At 41.9% G+C, this 16,301-nt stretch overlaps 1 protein-coding gene across 1 annotated transcript in view; it reads right to left on the reverse strand.

Moving 5' to 3' along the window:
- JARID2 (jumonji and AT-rich interaction domain containing 2) overlaps positions 1-16,301 on the reverse strand; it is a 278,157-nt gene that overhangs the window by 48,997 nt on the left and 212,859 nt on the right. The window contains exon 5 of the mRNA XM_060189331.1: positions 4,899-5,075. Coding sequence (XP_060045314.1) covers positions 4,899-5,075 — 177 coding nt within the window. The remainder of the gene's footprint in view (positions 1-4,898; positions 5,076-16,301) is intronic.

Consider the following 16,301-nt stretch of genomic DNA (forward strand, 5'->3'; position numbering starts at 1 on the left):
ATACAAAGCTTTCCCCTTGCAGGTGGGGAGCAAGGGCTTGAACCTGGGTCCTTGCGCACTGTAACATGTCCGCTCAGCCAGGTCCCCCATCCATGTCCTTCCAAAATATAAATGTGACAGTGCAATGTGAAGAATGTGAAGAAGCTGCTCAGCAAGCAGAGGTCTAGACACCTGAGTAAGGCTCTCAGTTCAATCCATTGCTGGGCCATGCTGTTTAGTTGATTTGTCTGTATCACTAACAAAAAGTAATTTTTTCCAGATGATGCAAAGTGCAAGGGCCGGTGTGAGGATTCTGGTTTGAGCCCCCAGCTCCCCACCTGCAAGGGAGTCGCTTCACAGGTGGTGAAGCAGGTCTGCAGGTGTCTTTCTCTCCCTCTTTCTGTCTTCCCCTCCTCTTTCCATTTCTTTCTGTCCTATCCAATAACGACAACATCAATAACAATAGTAACTACAACAAAACAAGGGCAACAAAAGGGAATAAATATTTAAAATTTTTGTTAAAAAGTAATTTTTAAAAATGCAAATATGATCATAGTATATATAACCTCGTTATTAAAGAGAAAAAGTCTCTTTTCCGCAAATAGGAAAATGGGGGTGGGGAGGCGTGCCGGGGTGGTAGCACACCAGGTTAAGCGCACATGGCGCAAAGCGCAAGGACGGGTATAAGGATCCTGGTTCGAGCCCCCAGCTCCCCACCTGCAGGGGAGTTGCTTCACAAGTGGTGAAGCAAGTCTGCAGGTTTCTACCTTTCTCTCCTCCTGTCTTCCCCTCCTCTCTCCATTTCTCTCTGTCCTATCCAACAAGGAGGACAGCAACAACAATGGCAACAAAGGGAGAAAAAATAGCCTCCAGGAGCAGTGGATTTATAATGCAGGCACTGAGCCCCAGCAATAACCCTGGAGGCAAAAACAAAAACAAAACAAAAAGGAAAAAGAAAAGGAGCTGGAAGGAGGAGAGAACAAACCCTAGAGACGTAAGAACCTCAAAGCCAAGAGGAGTGTATGTTGCATGGCTGACAGTGTCTGAAAGGTTGCCAGAGAGCCTCACTTACCAAAGCCCCTTGGGAGAAGAGCCTACATTGTCTTTTCCTTTGGGATACTTTTCCAAACACTAAAATTAACACAAGGCCTTACACATATTTCTCATGTGCATGACAATCAAATCTGATGTCTGACAGAAGTTAACTCCACAAAATACCACGAGTGGTTAACATGTAAGATCCTGCCTGCCCTCAGAGAATGATTATGTTTCAGCACTTTTCCGAGCAAAATGATTTCCAGAGCTTCCTCCCAAATCCTCCACTAATGCAGCCATTTTAGAAACATGCAAAACCAAAACCTCTTCTCACACTATGGGTATTAACACACACACAAGTTAATTTTGGGAAAATCAAATTATACTAGGGTTGGTTTGAAGTTCTTGAATTTGTCCTTCTGAATACACTATGGTAGAAGGGTATTACTATGGGTTTGGGTTCAGATAGAAAGGAATGTAAAAGGTCCAAAAGGCCAAAGCAGAAAAAAGCCAAAAGACAAAATAAAAATTCTGGGCTAGGAAAGTAACAAACAGGTCCGTCCAATTGTGAGAGGTACAATGGTCTGTAGGTGGAGGCAATGTAGGATTAGCATGTCTGATCCTAGAGCAGGACTAAATGGAGGAAAACTTCAGTTAAGAAGCATTAAGCTGGAGCCCGGTGATGGTGCACATGGTAAAGTGAACATATTCCAGTGTGTTAAGGACCTGGGTTCAAACCCCCAGGCCCTACATGCAGGGGAAAGGTACACAAGCGGTAAAGCAGGTTTGCAGGTCTCTCTCCCTCTTCCCTCTAAATTTCTCACTGTTCTATCAAATCCAATAAAGTTTTAAAAAATAATAAAATGAAATAAGCACTGGGCAGCTGGTTTATACTCTCACATTTTCTCTTCTCTTCCTTCCCCTGCCCACTCTTATCACTTCCTTACTGACATTTCTATCTTGTCCTTCAGTGTGTGTGTGAGTGTGTGTGTGTGTGTGAGTGTGTGTGTGTGTGTGTGTGTGTGTGTGTGTGTGTGTGTGTGTGAGAGAGAGAGAGAGAGAGAGAGAGAGAAAGAGAGAATGACAGTACACACTACTGCTCATGAAACACAGACACTTTACATGTAGTGAGCTTTTACAGGCACTTCCATGTAGTGAGCTAGGGCTTGAACCAGGCACTATACAGGATGAGCAACCATCTGTTCCGCTAAGACACTTTTTAAAAAAAAATTTTTAATATCTTTATTTATTGGATAGAGACAGCCAGAAATTGAGGAGGAGGAGGGAAGATAGACAGGGAGAGAGACAGAGAGACACCTGCAGCCCTGCTTCACCATTCGCAAAGCTTTCCCCCTACAGGTGTGGACTGGGGGCTCGAACCCGGGTCCTTACGCACTGTGACATGTGTGCTCAACCAGGTGCGCCACCACCCGGTCCCCTGCTAAGACACTTTTTAACTAGCCCCAAATTACCTGCTTTTCTAATTTCTGTTATTACCTTTAACTCTGCTTCTCCAGTCAGCTTTAAAAAGCTGATCAATTTTACTTCAAAATGTCTCGTATTCTCATTTGAACGGCTGTTTATATCCAACTCCAGCCTCTCATCATCATCAGTTTTTTTTTTTTTTTTTTTTTTTTTATGGCTAGGCTTTTTGAGTTCTTGTTACTCTGTGGGCCACAGAGAGTATTCTGAAGTTGTCCTAACCCTCTCCCCCTATGGCTATAACAGTAAGCAGCTCCCCAGTCTTTAGAGTTGACTTCTTCCTACTGCTAGCTGGGCACTCATTATCACATCTATCCTATGGCTTTCTGTCACTCCTAAGGATCCCTCCATTGATATTGACAGTGTGTCATCCCAACAAGATAATATTCCACATTTCACAGATCATATGGGATGTACAGTTCATGAATTTACCTAGAAAGTTCATCTCCACACTTGCACCCGAATTCCGTCTCAAATCTGTAACACCTATAAATCATCAAGAAGATTGTGACCACAGCTATAAGTAAAAATCATATGCCTGACAGGGTTAAGGTGAAGTCATCATTTTCTATTATGAAACTGGGAATAATAAATCTATCTCCCCCACCTCCCTTAAGTTTTTTAGAAAGAGGTCACAGTTTACACCACATCTACATGCCACCTAAGCAAGAGACAGAACACTGAAACAACCATTGAATTGAAATGACAAAATCCAATAACAAAATCCAGGTGCGAATTCAAATTGTATCTGAGCTTTGTTTATCCCTAGTCTCTGTTTCCCAATGAAGCTAAACAGATAAGTGATAATTCAGTGCACAGCTGTGGAGGGGGGAAAAAGATGAGAAATTTCCTTTGCCTAAGTCACTTAACAACGTTGATTTTCTACTCTTTATAAATGAGATGCTGCCTCATAGGGTCTCTGTGGGTCCTCATGGCTATATACGACATCTAGCAAAGTACTGGTAGAAGCATCATGAAAACAGTGACAATATCTCCCTCTCCCCCATATTTTTTGCCATGACTCCTTTGCTCACTTGTCTATGTCCCAAACTCACTTCCTCTCATATATGCATCCCAAATTCATCCACCTGGCTACCTAGTTACCAAGTATATCTACCTCATTTTTCTGCTCATATTGTCAAGATGAAATTTTAGTCCTTTCACACCATTGGCCAGTTAATTCTTAACAGAGTCTTCTGGTGTGTTTCCGCTTCTTCATATCATTTCCCTTTATGAAATCCTTACAACTGATGTCAGTTTAATCCTTTCAAAATTCAAAACACAACTACAGTTAAGTCACTTCCCTATTGAAATCCCTTGGTACTTTTCAGAGCCAACTTAATTAAGCTTCCTTTCGAATAGCCAACCTTTAGTTTCTGTCTTTTGTGCTAGTCCTCTTTCTAAGCAAAGTAATGTTTGAGGAGTGAAAATGTCTAGTTCATATACTGAATTAAGTTTTATTCTTTATACAATATTTACATGCTAAAATTATAATAAGCTTATCGCAAAAGTCTTTTTGTCCCTCAAAAAGCATCTCAGCTATTCCTTCTTTAAATACGGTGTCTTCCTCTTCTGATTTTCAGTATCTTCAGTACTTAAAGAATGCATTATTCCCACAACAGAAGAATATCTATACTCAATCTATTTGCTTAGATTACACCGACTATATTGTGTGATGTGAATCCCTGTCTGACACCCACAGTGTCCAGAACTAGCAGCATCACTACCCATCTCTATGGATGATTTACTTTTGCTCTCACCCACAGCTTTGAAAATTTTCCCCTTTTCATACTTATTTACTTATTTCCTCTTGTTGCCCTTGTTCTCTTATTGTTGTAGTTATTGCTGTTGCTACTGATGTTGTTATTGTTAGATAGGACAGAAAGAAAGAGGAGGGGAAGACTGAGAGGGGGAGAGAAAGACACCTGCAGTCACGCTTCACCGTTTGTGAAGCGACTCCCCTACAGGTGGGGAGCCAGGGGCTCAAACCGAGATCCTTATGGCAGTCCTTGTGCTTTCTGCCACCTGCACTTAACCCACTGCACTACCACCTGACTGCCAGATTTCCCCTTTTTTTAAAATGTTTTTTATATTTATTTATTTTCTCTTTTGTTGCCATTGTTGTTTTTTATTATTGTTGTAACTGATGTCGTCGTTGTTGGATAGGACAGACAGAAATGGAGAGAGGAGGGGAAGACAGAGAGGGGGAGAGAAAGATAAGACACCTGCAGACCTGCTTCACCGCCTGTGAAGCAACTCCCCTGCAGGTAGGGAGCTGGGGGCTCGAACCGGGATCCTTAGTCGGCCCTTGCACTGCAGTGCCACCTGCACTTAACCCGCTGCGCTATCACCTGATGCCTTAGATTTCCCCTTTTTAAGCCAAAAATCAATAGTGGACCTACCATGCCCATTATGAACATGCTTGTGGGTTTTTCCTTTCCTGGGGGTTGACTGGCATGAAGATGAAGCATTGTTGTTGGCTGCTTTGACGTCTTCTGTCTCATCATCTTCCTCCTCGACGTCCTCCTCATCCTGAGAGCTTCCAAAATATACCATGCTGTTGGGCAGCGCAGGAGAACCTGGCAGATTAGAAGAAAAGGTATGGATCAGATACATATCCCTAACTTCTTCCAGAAGGACCACAAAAATAAAGACATCCATTAACTCATGAGCCTAAATCCTCATGATTAAATAGGTAGAACAAAGCTATTTATCTCTACTTCCATTTTAATTTATTTTCCAAATATCCGTCAGGAAATATAGCTCCATCTGTGTCCTTTTAGCAGATTTCAAGCATAATCCCTGAGCAGGAGGGTGATGCTAGTCACCAAATTACAACAAATAAGGAAAAATTTCAAATTTCATTGAGTAGTTCTTGAGGGTGGAAGGTATGCAGACAAAACATCAAGGATTGATTTGAGCAAGAAAAAATTAAGAACACATACACACTGTGTCATGGAAGAGAAACCATTCTGAGTTATATATTTAACTTAATATCTTTAAATAATATGTGGATTTAAGCAAATTAAAATGAAAACAATCAGAGAGATAAGTGATAAAAATCATAGTATACCATTTCCTTATAGAAGATAATAGCATGCAGATGGGGAGGATGACAGACAGGGATTTCCCCCAAATCACTTTTTGGAAGTTAGATAGATATTACAAATCAGAGAGAACATAACAGCGTTAAAACAAATTCCAACAATAATACTGTGCATAAAAAAAAAAAGTGCTTCTCTAGTTGTAGTCAATTCTACACACATTGCTTTTTCGTAACCCAAGAATAAAAACTCAGAAAGGCATCACTCATTCCACGGGTATATTAATAAATACTGATGGGCTAAAATTCAAAGAAAATTCCCCAAATTAATTTTCAATAACCACAGGATCTAACTCCTTCTAGTCAGACACAGCAACACCTGGGAATTTTTAAATTTGCCCATAAAATTTTCTTCAATAAAATGGGAGCAAAGAGATTAAAGAATTTCTTCAAGTTCCTCTTTAAAACAGAATATTCACCGGGCAAGGGTAGGTAACATAATGGTATGCAAAGAGACTCTCATGCCTAAGGCTCTGAAATCCCAGGTTCACCCCACCACCACCACCACCAACACCACCCCCGCCATGAATATATAATCATGTCAAACTTCCCCTCTTAAATTCTTACAGAACTTGGTGGTAGGTGTTGTGTGGAACTATTAACTGTAAGTTTACAAAATAATATTAATCACAAATTTTAAAAAATGGCTTAGGAAAAGAAAATTGCCTCAAATGTGATGTGCCACTATTAGATTTTACGAGTGGGGATCTCATGTATTCAAGTCCTGCACTCTACCTGCTGAGCTACCTTGAAGGTAACAGTTTGAATTTCATCTAATGACCTTTTCTCCATTTAATCTTTGACACACTGAATAGTGGCTAAAAAAGAGACTAGTAAGGAAGGCAGCAGCTTGGTGCATAGGTCCTGCAGTGACTTCCATGGCCAACTCTGCCATCTATTGGAGGAAGATACTTCACAAAACAAGCTTACCTATAGCCTCTAGCCTTCCTCATTCTCCCCTCAGCAGAAAATGTAATAAACTTGTATGTCCACTTTAGGAATAGTGTAAAAGAAATGTGGGAGGAAAAAAAATTTTAAATATAGAAAAAGGAAAGTTGGCAGAGCCAGAAGATAGTTTGCCCAGTAGAAAGTAGGTCCTGGGAGTCGGGCAGTAGTGCAGCAGGTTAAGTGTAGGTGGCGCAAAGCACAAGGGCCAACGTAAGGATACTGGTTCGAGCCCCCGGCTCCCCACCTACAAGGTAGTCACTTCACAAGCGGTAAAGCAGGTCTGCAGGTGTCTATCTTTCTCTCCCCTCTCTGTTTTGCCCTCTTCTCTCCATTTCTCTCTGTCCTATCCATCAACAGCAACATCAATAACTACAACAATAAAACAAAAAGGGCAACAAAAGGGAATAATAAATATTAAAAAAAGAAGAGAGTAGGCCCTATCATGTGGATGGATATGGTGATTGGGGGGAGAGGGGCAGTAAAACTGATTTAAAAAATAGTCCACTTGAGCCCAGGTGGTGGTACAACTGGTTAAGCGCACACACTACAGTACACAAGGACCCAACACATGTACCAGAGTGATGTCTGTTGTTTTTTTTTCTCTCCTCCTAGCCCTCTCACGAATAACTATATTTAAAATATTTTTAAAAGAAGAAATAGAGGCCGGATAGTGGCACACCTAGTTAAGCACACATGTTAAAGAGTACACAAGGACCCAGGTTCAAGCCCCCTGCAAAGGGAAAACTTCAGGAGTGGTGAAGCAGGGCTGCAGGTGTTGTCTCTGTTTTTCTGCCTCTCTTATCTCTCCCTTCCCTTCTCAATCCAATACATAAAGATAATTAAAAAAAGAAGAAGAAATAATCCACTTCAAAGAGAATCAGGTAACAATCTACAGATAGTGTAGAAAATAAACAAGAAGTTAAGTTCGATTTACTGAGGGCTTTTTTGTTTAACAGCATAAAACAACTATCACATTTTTACACAAGACTTTGGAAGAATGAGGCAAGTACTGTGTTCTAAGGAATCAAAACAGAGAATATGTACAATTCAGCTAAGTGTCCAACTTCTGTTAATTTCCAAAGTTAAGTATATTCCTTCAACAAAAGCAGAAAACCAATCTTTGCCCTATCACATCTTCAGAGTATATTTTACTTAAGAATTTCAGGGGCTGGGTGGTGGTGTACCTGGTTAAGCATACACACTACAGTGAGCAAGGACCTGGGTTTGAGCTCCTGGTCCAAACCTGCAGGGAAAAAGCTTCACAAATGGTGAAGCAGGGCTATAGGTGTCCATCTCTTTCCTTTCTCTATCTGCCCCTCCCTCTCAATTTTTCTGTCTCTGTCAAATTAAGTAAATAAAATAAAATAATAATAATAAAAAAAGAATTTCAAAGCACGTATCAGTGTCTCACTTCTTTTACTGGGTAAGCACAACACAATTCAGAAACTAAATGGCAACCACTCAAATGGACCAAGCAAAAGGGGGACACTTAGAAATAACATTTTGGGAGTCGGGCGGTAGCACAGCAGGTTAAGTGCAGGTGGCGCCAAGCGCAAGGACCAACGTAAGGATCCCGGTTCAAGCCCCCGGCTCCCCACCTGCAGGGGAGTTGCTTCACAGGTGGTGAAGCAGGTTTGCAGGTGTCTTATCTTTCTCTCCCCCTCTCTGTCTTCCCCTCCTGTCTCCATTTCTCTCTGTCCTATCCAACAACAACAACAATAACTACAACAATAAAACAACAAGGGCAACAAAAGGGAATAAATAAATAAATATTTTTTTAAAAAAAAAGAAAGAAAATAACATTTTACCTTTAACTATTAGTGACATCTAAGAAAGCACAATTTATTCCTTATTGAGGGGGAAAAAATACCTTGCGCAATGTAAAAAAGGAAATGAGAAAATAACTGATCATGTGCTTAGGTTCACAGCATAATGTAAACTGAAGTAACCTGTTGAATATTCAAAAGGAAAATGAGGTGGTGATATGAGAAATATAAAATGGGAAATGGAACACAGTAAGGACTTCTGAGAAGCTTGTCCTCAAACTGAAACTTAGAATACCACAAAGACTTTCTGATAAAAGTCAGCAGAGGTGGGAAAGCAAAAAACTTTTTCAGAGTAAGGCATTTGGGAGAAAATGTCTCCCACTGAAAGGCATCTGATTCTAGCCAGATGATTTCCATGGTGGTCTGGACTTAAAAGTCAAGCAAAGGGGTGGAAAGGCAATAAAGAGATCTCAAACTAAATGGGAAGGGGAGAAACCAGAGAAGATTGAGAGAAGTAAAACTTCTGAGAGAAAAAAGCTAAATGGGAGATGGAGAAGGATCATCACTCAATGATGGAGTCAGAGAACTACTGACAGAGGCGAGCAATGCCCCAAGCTATTCATTAAATGTCCAAATACCCCTACTGCCAGAGACCACTCATCATAAACAAGTGCCCTGAATGGTCCTACTGTCCTAAGCACCATTCAGAAAGCCCTTGCTGGTACATAAACCCCATAGAAACAAGTCCTTCTGAACAACCAGCTTCTTTCCCAGACTGAACTAACAACCCTCAAAAACTTAAGTGGGCGTTCTCATACTTATACATCTCATTAACTTTCAGCCAGTGAAAAAAGTAGAAAAGACTATAAATTCAAGAGACCCCCCAATACTGTGTATCCCAAAGCTCTGTAGCTGCCTTCAATGCCTGAGGTTCTACTAACATGTCCATTCACAAAGCAATGGAGAGACCAAGCTAGCAGTGCAGACCTGGAGTAACCACAACACTATTGAAAAGAATACAAACCACCTTTCTTTCGTTTACGTTGGGGAAAATAAACAATAAGAGCACCTTGAATTTTATAACTGACCGCGATGTACTAATAGTTAGAAAATAACTATCACCATCTCAAATGTAGAAAACAGGGAAGTGGGTCAATATTAAAACACAAGACTTGCCTGTGGTCCACAGCACAGTTGAGCAGTAGTCTGGTGTCTCTCTCTCTCTCCCTCTCTCTCTCTCTCTCAAAAAGTAGATAAATCTTTAAAGAAAAGGCATTTGAGAAACTGAAACTAGTTAAGAGATTCAGAATGACCCTACTTATTGTCTGGGGAGATGATGTCATGGCTGGAAAAAGGACCAGAAAGCTGGATTAAGGAAGAGAGTAGCTCCCAAATACGGGAAAGGTATATAAATGTTGTTGACTGTAAACCCCACTGATTTGATGTGATCTGGGGCCCATATTCAGCTTAGGAGCCTATGTGACCTCTGCATCCCTCTAGATCTGAGCTCACATTTTGTGGTCATGAGTAGGAACATTCCAAGCTGCCCCCATATCAGGACCCATCTTCCTCAGGTGTAGCACATATATGTAAGTATACTGTCCATCCTCCCTTTGGAGGATGGGAACATTCTCTACCATTGTAGATCCAAGTTGAGGGCAAGGTCCTATGGAGGCCCACAAAGGGGTCTATTGTGTTGTTCCTGATAGGAATGACCAATAACAACGGAGAGAGGGAATTATTCGAGGTCTAGGCCCATCATGTGTGTTTGGGAATCTCAGGACTCCCCGAATAGGGCCCCAGCTGATGGGGTGGCCTGATAGGGACTGAAGAGTCATCATTAAAGTATGCCAGTCTCTTGCCCTTATTCAGCTTTTGCAGCCCTTGCCTTGATAAAGACAGTTTAGGAGTAACTGCCTGTATATTAGATTTCAGGCTCAGGAAAAAAAATAAGAAGAAGAAAAGAAAAAAAAAACCTAGTATAGCCACAGGCCCTTTGGAATATAACTAAAATAAGCCTACTAGCTATCTACAGAATGGAGATCCCCTCCCCAACTCTTGATCTGCACTATTCTAGCCTTTAGGTTCATGATTAGTCAACAACTTGTTTGGCTTTATATGTTAACTCTCCTTTCAGCCACAAAGTTCCAGATGCTACCATGATGTCAACCAGACTTCCCTGGACAGACAACCCCACCAATGTGTCCTGGAGCTCTGCTTTCCCAGAACCCCACCTCACTAGGAAAAGAAAGAGGCAGGCTGGGAGTATGGATCAACCTCTCAACGCCCATGTTCAACAGGGAAGCAATTACAGAAGCCAGACCTTCCACCTTCTGCATCCCACATGACCTTGGATGCATACTCCCAGAGGGTTAAAGAATAGGAAAGCTATCAGGGGAGGGAGTGGGATATAGGGTGGGAATTGTGTGGAGTTGTACCCCTCTTATCCTATGGCTTTGTCAGTGTTTCCTTTTTTATAAATAAATAAATTGAGAATGAATGTTATTTCTTCTTAGCATAGATCGAGGTCAGTTGTCTAATTTCTAAGTAAGTTCAGAAGACTAGGAATCTGATATTTTTAAAAATAAAGAAAAGGCTATTTTAAAATTATAGTCCACAACTGTATGGGGCTACTTATCACTAGTGACAATTGTCCTATTTCCTCTGTATAAAAGGTCATATGTCATGAGACTCTGATACTGTGTCAGTGGAATCCTTAAATAATATGCAAATGTGGTGGAAATAAAGCTCACTGGGTAGGGTGAGTGCCTTGAAATTAGCATAGTAAGGACCCTGCCCCCACAGTACATGAGAGGTGCTAGGGGAAGCTCAAGGTAGGGGTGGGGGTGGGGTATGGGTGTGTATTTAAATAAAAGGGAGGGGAAAAGTGTCCTGAAATGATGAATGTGTGTGTCATGAGGCCCCATCACTACTACAAAAAGAAAATAGAAGAACATGTGAGTTTGCTGTACTGTATTTGCACATTTTGAGTCTATAGCTCACAGCTCCTGGCACATTGAGAGGTAAGCTTTAAGCTTCAGGCTGGAAAAGGAACTCCGCAGCAGAACACATTTCATATATTAAGAGGGTCTGGATTCAGGCCTCAACATAGCACAAGAAAACAAATGTTATGGGGTAAGTTTTATATCTACAGAAACAAGAAAACTTTCCTTCACATGTCAGATGTGGCAAACTCTGGAAAATCTCACTATGAATCCACATTTGGAAAAATGAAGAGCAGAACTACAGGGATGAAAATGGCAAGAAGGTACTAGGAAGCAAGTGGTTAACAACTTGAAAATCCCCTATCCCCCGAAGTGTTATGGCAGGGCCATAGTGTGTACTTGACTCTACTACTCCCCGGCAGCTATCATTATCCCATGGCCCTCCCCTGACTCTTTTTTTTTTTTTTTTCCTCCAGGGTTATTGCTGGGCTCGGTGCCTGCACCATGAATCCACTGCTCCTGGAGGCCATTTTTCCCCTTTTGTTGCCCTAGTTGTTGCAGCCTCATCGTGGTTATTATTGCCATTGTTGAGTTGCTTTGTTGTTGGATAGGACAGAGAGAAATGGAGAGAGGAGGGGAAGACAGAGAGGGGGGGGGGGGGAGAGAAAGATAGACACCTGCAGACCTGCTTCACCGTCCGTGAAGCGACTCCCCTGCAGGTGGGGAGCCAGGGGCTCGAACCCGGATCCTTACGCCTGTCCCTGTGCTTTGCGCCACATGCGCTTAACCCATCTTTTTTTTTTAACTTAATTATGATTGACAAGTCCGTTGGATAAGAGGGGTATAATTCCACATAATTCCCACCATCAGAGTTCTGCATCCCATCCCCTCCATTGGAAGCTTTCCTATTCTTTATCCCTCTGGGAGTATGGACCCAGGATCATTATAGGATGCAGAAGGTGGAAGGCCTGGCTTCTATAATTGCTATTCCACTGGACATGGGCATTGACAGGGTGGTCAATCCATACCCCAGCCTGTTTCTGTCTTTCCCTGGTGGGGCAGGGCTCTGGAGAGGTCGGGTTCCAGGACATATTGGTGAGGTCATCTGCCCAGAGAATTCATTCTTTTTAACATAGGATGGAAGACAGAGGAGGTTGCAGGAGAGAGAAAGAGAAACTTGCAGCTCTGTTTCACTACTTGTAAAGCCCCACCCCCACCCCCCATCACGTCCACCCCTGCAAGTGGAGACTGTGGGCTTGAACACAGGTCTTTCTGCCTGGTAATGTGTACATTCTCTTAGTCGAGATACCATCCAGCCTTGGGGAATGCTGTGACATAATATACCAGCTGACCATAGGAAGTTGGACACAGCACTTCCCTGCCGTCATCCTGGTGACAGCATACAGTGATCTGTGCAAATGTGCAGGGATTGTGGGTGGACCGGACAGGCTTCAAAGCACAGCTAGCCCCCTTTTTTAGCTGCTGCTGCTTCCCCTGGTCAGGGGCATCTCAGCAAAGGCTACGAGGTGCCGGCCATGGCTGATACTCCTAGGAACTGAACTTGTATGACTCAGCTAGCCAGTAAACTCTTAAGCCTCTACAGTCATGAGTAACCTATATTTCTGCTGACCACTGTTTATCTTGTGGGGCTGAAGTTTTGGTAGCTAATTTGTATGGGCTTATGAGACTAGCTGATTTACCCGTTCTGCCCAAATAAATCATAATTTGTTTAAAACTGCTCCTAGCCGCCCTGCAACTAAATCCATTAGGCGTCACAGCCACAGCCAAAGTCCTTTTTAATTTATTTTCAACAGAAGATGCTTCCTTTTTTTCATTCATTCTTTCTTCATTCTTTCCTTTCTCTTTCTTTCTTTCTTTCTTTCTTTCTTTCTTTCTTTCTTCCTTTTTTGGGGGATGGGGGTGGAAGTGGGAGGGAGTCTGTTTTTATAAGAGAAAGAAAGTTCATAGCACCACTCAGCCCTCTCACATGTGGTGTAAGTGGTCAAACATGGAGCTTCAGACTTACAAGTTTGTGATCTTCTACTTAAAGCAGTGCCCTTGGCCTAAAGACGCTCTCTAACTAGAGATCATCCCTTTCTACACGAGCAACTACTGAATCAAAGCCCAAGCAAGGATAGTAAAAACAAGGAAGGTTTAGCACTTTATTCTGAGTCACACCCTGATGTGCTCAAGAGTAGACTCTCCATGCTAAGGTATACAAACTCCATTCATGACATGAATAAAGGAAGGCTGACTCATCATAAAAACTGCACAAGATGCCCTCCTTTACTAGTTGTAGTTTTAGAGTAGTCGTCAACTAAAAGCAAATGTCTTAAGGGTTAAGGACTGTGTGAGGTTTTATGGGACAGGGGGATTTTTATAAGTAAATTATAAAAGTATATTTTGCACATACAGTTTCCTATTAAAATTACAAACAGATTTTACTCTTCTGATTATTCAAGTGCATTAGCAAATGTGAAGAAAAAAAAATCTGAACTTGGATCAGATAAGTGGAATCGGGTGTACAGAACGCATCTGCGCTATGCCAAAGTCGTATTTCATTACTTTTCAGAATTAGCTGGCAATGTCTCCACAATATTTACTGAAGTGAAAACCAAATGTTTTCATCTGGACAAAAATCAAACTGTGGTATGTAGCAACCACAAGAGAAATCATTTTAGTCCAAACGTTTGCTTTCTCTAATTTGGACTGTGGTTTCTATAAAATTAGGTTCTTCTCCATGAATCATGTGCACATAATGAGGCCTTCTTCCCATTATTCCCTCCACCCCCACTCCCACCAGCTCTTTAACAAGCCGAACATAGCTCAGCTCTATTTTGGAAAGACCCTGAAGGGATTCCCCGCACACCCTCAGTTAGCTGGGGAGTCAAATTCTATAGCTTGACCCAGTAAAATTTGGGCTGGCTTTCTTTCTTAGTTGGCTTTCTTTCTTCCTTTCCTCCTTTCCTTCTTTTCTTTCTTTCTTTCTCTCCAGAGCACTGCTCAGCTCTGGCTCATGGTGGTGCAGGGGGACTGAACCTGGGACTTTGGGCCTCAGGCACAAGAGTCTCTTTGCATAACCATTATGCTATCTACCCCTGCTCTGAGTTGGCATTTTCATGGATGAATTTTAGTACATACAAACTGTCATTAATTAAAAGCAAAACTTCACAGTGCCAGGGACATAGTTCACTGGTGAGGCACATAGTTTTTGCATGTGTGGAGCCCTAGGTTCAATATTCAGTACCATATAAAAACAAAAGACAATACTAAGTAAAACACTGAATGAATGAGTGGTACCTTGGTCTTGGTTGGTCAGTGGGGTCAATCTATCACACACGTGCACAAACACACACTCGAGTTGTAAAATAACTTTTGGGGTAGGGTTTACGCACAGGACACAGGCACCACACAGCAATGCTTCGGCAGTAGGTAACGCTATAGTGCTGTGGTATTTTACTGAAATAATAGTCAAAATGCCAGGCAGGGAATAGTGAAATGTATAAGGATCCTGTGCCATGCAAAGAAAAAGGGAAAGAAAACACATTTAAGGTAAACTGGTATCGTTTGGGCAAGGGACAAAGATGTACTTATTTACTGATCTCCTGGGTTAAGTTACATCCATGGAAACAACTGTGTCACAGAAGAAATTGCAAAAACTTAATAATAAGGAAGAAAGAGAGAAAAAAGAAAAAAGGCAATTGGGGCCGGGTGGTAGCTCAGTGGGTTAAACGCGCATGGCACGAAGCACAAGGACGGGCATAAGGAATCCAATTCGAGCCCCCAGCTCCCACCTGTGGGGAGGGGGTCACTTCACAAGCAGTGAAGCAGGTACTTTCTCTCCCCCTCTCTGTCATCCCCTCCTCTCTCCATTTCTCTCTGTCCTATCCAACAACAATGAAAAACAACAAGAACAACAAAAGGGGGGAAAAAATAACCTAAAGGAGTAATGGATTTGTAGTGCAGGCACCAAGCTCTAGCAATAACCCTGGAGGCATAAAAGAAAAGTAAATGAAAAAAGGCAACTGCAAGAACTAGTGTAGTTTTCTAGTTCAGTTGTGTATGTAGTAAGCAGTATTTAAGACACTGGGGACCCAAATAGACCAGATGTCACACTCCTCCTGCAGACCCACAAACCCACGACGTATATAACCAAAAAATGCTGAAAAGACTGCAGGACAGATGTTAAACACCCTGAAAGCCAAATTCTTCTTCTAGGTAGACCATCATAACTGACATAGAAAGAATGTATAAAAGGGGAGTCGGGCGGTAGCGCAGCGGGTTAAACGCACGTGGCACAAAGCGCAAGGACCAGCATAAGGATTCTGGTTTGAGCCCCGGCTTCCCACCTGCAGGGGAGTCCCTTCACAGGCGGTCAAGCAGGTCTGCCGGTGTCTATCTTTCTCTCCCCCTCCTCTCTCCATTTCTCTCTATCCTATCCAACAATGATGACATCAATAACAACAGTAATAGCTACAACAATAAGACAAGGGCAACAAAAGAGAATTTTAAAAAAATGTATAAGAGGACTTTGCAAAATCTGCTCATTTCTGTATGCCCTAACCTAAAGATGTCTCATCTTATTACTAACTAAATGATTACTAACTAAATAATTACTAAATGATCTACTAACTTTTAAAGATATTCATAGTTATGACTTCTTTAAATGTTTATCTAAAGCCATTTCTGGCACCACCAGGAAGAAATGTCAAAATGGTTAGGGAACAGTCTTCTCAAAGGCCAAAAACAAAGGGAAACACCCCCCCACCTTTTTTTTTTTTTTTTTTTTAGCCAGCACACTGCTCAGCCTCAGTTCTGGCTTATAGTTGGTGCTGAGGATTGAACCTGGGGCCTTTGAGTCTTCAGGCATGTAAGTCTTTTGCATAAACATGCTGTCTCCCCAGCCCCAGACCCTCCATTATTTATGGAGATGAAACTCTTCTTCCTTTTAGTAATGCACTTCTCACCCCCCGCAAGAAAAATAATTCCTTGCCTTGACTTCAGTTTTATAGGAGTAATGACATTTCAACAGCTAGCAGGCTG

Source organism: Erinaceus europaeus, chromosome 4 (assembly GCF_950295315.1).
Source record: "Erinaceus europaeus chromosome 4, mEriEur2.1, whole genome shotgun sequence".
In the NCBI taxonomy this organism is placed as follows: Eukaryota; Metazoa; Chordata; class Mammalia; order Eulipotyphla; family Erinaceidae; genus Erinaceus; species Erinaceus europaeus.